The sequence below is a fragment of the Helobdella robusta genome (genome assembly GCF_000326865.2).
Source record: "Helobdella robusta unplaced genomic scaffold HELROscaffold_23, whole genome shotgun sequence".
Lineage (NCBI taxonomy): Eukaryota > Metazoa > Annelida > Clitellata > Rhynchobdellida > Glossiphoniidae > Helobdella > Helobdella robusta.
In genome coordinates this window covers 1-6230 of record NW_008704216.1, presented here as the reverse complement: position 1 = coordinate 6230, position 6230 = coordinate 1, and the positions used below count along the sequence as shown (strand labels likewise).

Genomic DNA, 6230 nt, shown 5'->3' with positions numbered 1-6230 from the left:
AGTCAATCAATCAACCAACCGATCAATCAACCGATCAATCAATCAACTAAATTGAATGAACCAATTAAACAAAAATAAAAACAAAAATAAATAAAAAAAAATTGCAAGGCCTGTTCATAGTTATGTAGAGTTATTTATTATATAAAGTTATATAGTGATATATACGGTTATATAGATTTATATATAGTTATGTAGAGTTATTGATTATATTTAGTTATATAGTGATATATACGCTTATAAAGATTTATATATAGTTTGTGACAATCCTAAAACTTATGCGCTTAGCGCTTAATAGTTTAGAGCCACTGAGGCAATTAGATAAACCAGTTTAGTTTATATAGTGATAAATACGTTTATATATATTTATATATAGTTATGAAGAGTTCATGATTATATATAGTCATATAGTGATATATACGAATATATAGATTTATATGACATCGAAGGCTTTGGATAAGCCCAGGAAAATGCCAATAGAAAAATTTTTGTTGTTCATTTCATTTAGTATATGCTGAGTGAAGTCAATAATAGCAAGCTCAGTTGAGTGGTTGGGTCTGAATCCGTATTGGTTATTGCAGAGAGTATTGTTGGAGCAGAAGAAATTAGAGAGTCTTTTAAAGAAAAGTTTTTCAAGAATTTTTGACAGCGGGGAAAGAATGGAGATGGGTCTGTAGTTGTTAATGTCATCTTTGTTTCCTTTCTTGAATACTGGTAAGATTTTGGCTATTTTAAATGAGTCAGGAAAGATTCCAGTGCTTAGTTGAAGATATGATTAAGTGGTGATATGATAGAGAAAATTATGCTTTTGATAAGGAACATGTTGAGTCCATCGTCTGCGTAGCTCTTTTTGTTTTTCAAGATATTAACAGTAGTTAATATTTCTTGTTCAGTAACAGGATATAGACCAATGGAATGGGGTGTGGATGGGCTCATAAAATCTGTAGGACTACCATAGCTGGGAGGTTGGTTTGAGAGTAGTTGGCTAGCAATGTTTGCAAAGTGGGTGTTGAGAAGGTCACAAATTTCTTGTTTATTTTCAATTGCTTGGTTGTTGATAGTTAGTTTGGTGATTGATGAGTTAGGAGGTTGCTTGCTTAGAATTTCTTTGATAGTGTTCCATTTTTGCCCAACATTGTTATGTGCGTCTTCAAGTTTGTTAGAGAAGTAGTCTCGTTCAGTTTTTCGTTTAATAGATGTGAACATATTTCTGAAGCTTTTGTAGGTGGCAATGTTGCGGGTGGTTGGATATTTAAGGCTTATGATGTATAGTTTGTTTTTCTTTTTTGCAAGACTTAGAATGTTGTCATTGATCCAGCATTTTTTCTTTTTGTTTTTGACAGGACGGAGGGGGGCAAAAGTGTTTAGAGAGTGAGTTAAGATAGTATTCAAAACAGAGCAGCAGTCGTTAACATTTTCTAGAGAAGTCAAAGAATTCCAGTTGTAGTTTGATAAGAAATTGTTGATGTTGTTTATAGATTCTTCAGTTAGGTTTCTGAAGAGCTTAATAGGGGCATGGTTTGAGATTTCTGATTTGGAAGCGATGGCGAATATAGGGAAATGGTCAGATATGTCTGACAGTATTATTCCAGATAAGTGAGAAGTTAGGATGTTAGTAAAGATATTGTCGATGAGTGAGCAAGAAGAAGTTGAGATGCGAGTAGAGGAGGTTATAAGAGGTAAGAAGTTGTATGATGATAGTAGGTTAGAGAAGTCAGCAACGACGTTGTCACTGTTGAGTTTATTGAGGTCAAGGTTTAAGTCGCCAATTAAATAGCTCTTTATGTGTGGCTTGAATGTGGGTAAAATAAGTTCGAGCTTTTGGATTAAGATATTAGGATCAGTGTTGGGGGGTCTATATACTGCTAAAATATTTACGTGTGTGTTGTTTAATTTTAAATTGACACCAAGAAGGTCAATAATGGTGTCGTTCAGAAGCAAATTGTTTATCATAGAAAATTCAATGCCTGATCTGATGAAGATTCCGACTCCACCACCTATTCTGTCAGACCTATTTTTAAAAACAAAATTGTAATCATTCATACGAACTAGTTTAGCGGTTTCGTCATTCAGCCATGTCTCTGAAATAATAATAATGGGAAAAAAAAGATAAAAATTTATTTAAAATTAAATTGTCAGAAATTTTATTTAAAAGACTTCTGCTGTTTATGTGAAGTAGAGGTAGAGGGTGATCATGATTGTTGATGTACTTGGCTTCTAGAATGTTGAGTAGATCTCTTGTGGTGCAGTAGGATGACTGTCTGGTGAATGAATCTAGGAGGTTCTTTGTGGGGTCGATGTGGGTGTTGTATGCGTTAAAGTGTTGATCATCTTCGTCGTTGTTTGATGGTTGAGGATGTTGTTGGATAGAATTGATTGCGGAATAAGTATTGTTAACAGCCATTGTCGTGATTTATTGATGTCGCAGAATTGACATCGGAGGGAGGACTAATCGTCGATGAGGCTTGTTGTTGTTTATGTGGTTCGACCAGCTGAGAAGAGCTTAACGTGACTGACTCGACTGGCTGAGTGGATTTTTCCGAAGAAGTTAAAATGGAAGCCACCTCAACTGTGTTTTCTACATGCTGATGTGAGTTGACCAGCGATGGTGTATTAACATTTGGTAGGTCGACAGGATGATGATTTGGTAGTGAAGTTGTAGTGGGTTTTATCAAATGCTGTGGTCGAGCATGAAACAACCAAGGGTGAATTTCCACGCCGATAGGCCAATTTTCAGGATTGGTAAAAATCATCTCCTGATGTTTAAAAATAGTTATGCGAAATTTTGTTGATGGATCACTGGTTGGAGGTTGAGGACGAGTGGGAGAAAATTTTAAGACTGGTACGCATTCTGCAGCGGTCAGTCCAATAGTTTCCAGATGTTCAAGGATCTCTTCTTTGACGCAGCTTTTCAATTTACCTACCCCAAAAACAATTTTTTTAGGAGGCAAAGGAGCTGTAGATAATTGAAGGACCCAGGTTGTTTGGAACCTACAGTAATTGGAGTGTATTTTCTCTTTTTTTTAGAAGTAACAGTGCTCCAAGAGCCTTCGTGGCCACTGGAATTAGAGTTATTTTTATTGATGTTATTGTTAGGAGTTGAAAGTGAAAAACGAGCAGGAGCAGCTACAACGTTGAGATCCACCAGCGATTGGGTTCTCTGCTTCGAGGTTTCATCAGATGGTGGTGTGCTGATTACGGACGAAGCTGGACGATCTTGGGAGATGATGCATCCGAGCTGTACAAGGCGTGTTTTTGTCCTGCTGCTACCGAGTAGCTTTTAACATTGTTTATGTTGGTGTTGTTGGTATTGTTAAGTTCACTTTTATGAACTCGAGGGGCTGCGTTCAGCATGCTGCATAAAGTTGCTGATTGTGCAGCATATTGCATATGTCGTTTTTGATTTCATTGAAGTTAAATTTAAGAATAGAGTCGTTATTAGGTACCAGTACGTTAGAGCTAACGTATGTAGGAAGCTCTGTTGATCATTTTTTTTCGCGGACTAGCCCTAAATAGCAAATGGTTTCGCGTAGTTTGTCTCTTTTGTCTTTCTTTTTAGGACCAATCTTTAGGAGATTGACGTCGTGTTTGATCTGTTTAAGGGCAGCCGAGATTTCTTCCGCGCTATATATAGAAGTCGGACGCATTGTTAATAAATATATCATTGTTCAAAAACTCGTAATTATTTGATAAATAGCACAAAACTTCGTTAATCGTTAAATTCTGTTTACACGCCATGATGCCGGAAACATATAGATTTATATATAGTTATGTAGAGTTATTAATTATATATAGTTATACAGTGTTATATAGGGTTATATAGATTTATATATAGTTATGTAGAGTTATTGATTATATATATTTATATAGGGATATATACGGTTATAAACATTTCTATATAGTCATATAAAGTAATATACGTTATCTAGATTTATATATAGTCATGTGGAGTTAATGATTATATATAGATATATAGTGATATATACGGTTATATAGATTTATATATAGTTATGTAGAGTTATTGAATATAGATAGTCATATGGTATTATATACGGTTATATAGATTTAAATATAGTTATGTAGAGTTATTGAATATATATAGTCACATAGTGTTATATACGGTTATATAGACATATATATAGTTATGGAGAATTATTGATTATATAAAGTTATATAGTGATATATAAGAATATAGATTTATATCTATTTATGTAGAGTTATTAATTATATATAGATATAAGGTGTTATATAGGGTTAATAGACTTATATATAGTTATGAAAAGTAATTGATTATATATAGTTATATAGTGATTTATACGGTTATATAAATTTAGATATAGATATATAGTGTTATTGATTATATATAATAATATAGTGAAATAAACGGTTAGATAAATTTATATATAGTTATGTAGAGTTATGGTTTATATATAGTTATATAGTGGGATATACGGTTATATAAATTTTTATATAGTTATGTAGAGTTATTGATAATATTTTGATATATAGTGATATACACGGTTATATAGATTTATATATAGTTTGTGACGATCCTAAAACTTATGGCCTAAGCGCTTAATAGTTAAGAGCCACTGAGGCGATTACATAAATCAGTTTAGTTTAATAGTAGATCGAAGGTTATATAGATTTATATTTAGTTACGTTGTGTTAATAGTTATATATAGTTATATAGTGTTATATACGGTTATATAGACTTATATATAGTTATGTAGAGTTATTTATTATGAAAAGTTATATAGTGATATATACGGTTATATAGATTTATATATAGCTATGTAGAGTTATTGATTATATAAAGTTATATAGTGATATATACGGTTATATAGATTTATATATAGTTATGTATAGTTATTGAATATATATATTCATATAGTGTTAAATACGGTTATATAGATTTTTATATATTTATGTAGAGTTATTGATTATATATAGTTATATAGTGATACATACGGTTATATAGATTTATATAGAGATATGTAGAATTATTGAATATAGATAGTCAAATAGAGTTATATACGGTTATATAGATTTATATTATGTTATGTAGAGTTATTGAAAATATATATAGTCATATTGTGTAATATACGGTTATATAGATTTATATATAGTTATGTAGTATAATTTATTATAAAAATTTATATAGTGATAAATACGGTTATATAGACTTATTTATAGTTATGAAGAGTTATTGATTATATATAGTTATATAGTGATTTATACGGTTATATATATATATATATATATATATATATATATATATATGTAGAGTTATTGTTTATATATAGTTATGTAGTGATATATACGGTTATAAAGATTTATATATAGTTATGAAGAGTTATTGATTGTATATAGTTATATAATGATATATACTGTTATATAGATTTATATATAATTTGTGACAATCCCCAAACTTTTGCGTTTAGCGCTTAATAGTTTCGAGCCACTGAGGCGATTAGATAAACCAGTTTAGTTTAGTGGTAGTTAGAAGGTTATAAAGATATATATATAGGTATGTAGAGTTAATAATTTTATATAGTTATTTAGTGTTATATACGGTTGTATAGACTTTTATATAGTTAAGTAGAATTATTGTTTATATATAGTTATATAGTGTTATATACGGTTATATAGACTTATATATAGTTATGTAGAATTATTTATTATGAAAAGTTATATAGTGATTTATACGGTTATATAGATTTATATACAGTTATGTAGAGTTATTGAATATATATATTCATATAGTGTTATATACGGTTTTAAAGATTTATATATAGTTATGTTGAGTTATTGATTATATATAGTTATATAGTGATATATACGGTTATATAGATTAATATATAGATATGTAGAATAATTGAATATAGATAGTTAAATAGTATTATAAACGGTTATATAGATTTATATTATGTAATGTAGAGTTATTGAATATATCTAGTTATATTCTGTAATAAACGTTATATAGATTTTTTTACAGTTATATATTGTAAATTATTATATATATTCATATAGTGATATATACGGTTATATAGACTTATATATAGTTATGTAGAGTTATTGATTATATTTAGTTATATAGTGATTTATACGGTTATATACATTTATATATTGTTATGTAGAGTTATTGTTTATATACAGTTATATAGTGATATATACGGTTATATAGATTTATTTATAGTTTGTGACGATCCCCAAACTTATGTGCCTAGCGT

The 6230-nt window shown here is 29.8% G+C and overlaps 1 protein-coding gene across 1 annotated transcript; it reads right to left on the bottom strand.

The window, feature by feature from the left end:
* Positions 1-1823: 1823 nt before the first annotated feature.
* HELRODRAFT_172153 (hypothetical protein) lies at positions 1824-3644 on the bottom strand (the record flags this gene model as incomplete). Its single annotated transcript, XM_009018837.1, has 6 exons — positions 1824-1862; positions 2047-2078; positions 2155-2281; positions 2487-2953; positions 3112-3274; positions 3501-3644. The coding sequence occupies 6 exons, from the start codon at positions 3642-3644 to the stop codon at positions 1824-1826; spliced, it is 972 nt and encodes a 323-aa protein (XP_009017085.1).
* Between the last annotated feature and the right edge of the window lie 2586 nt (positions 3645-6230).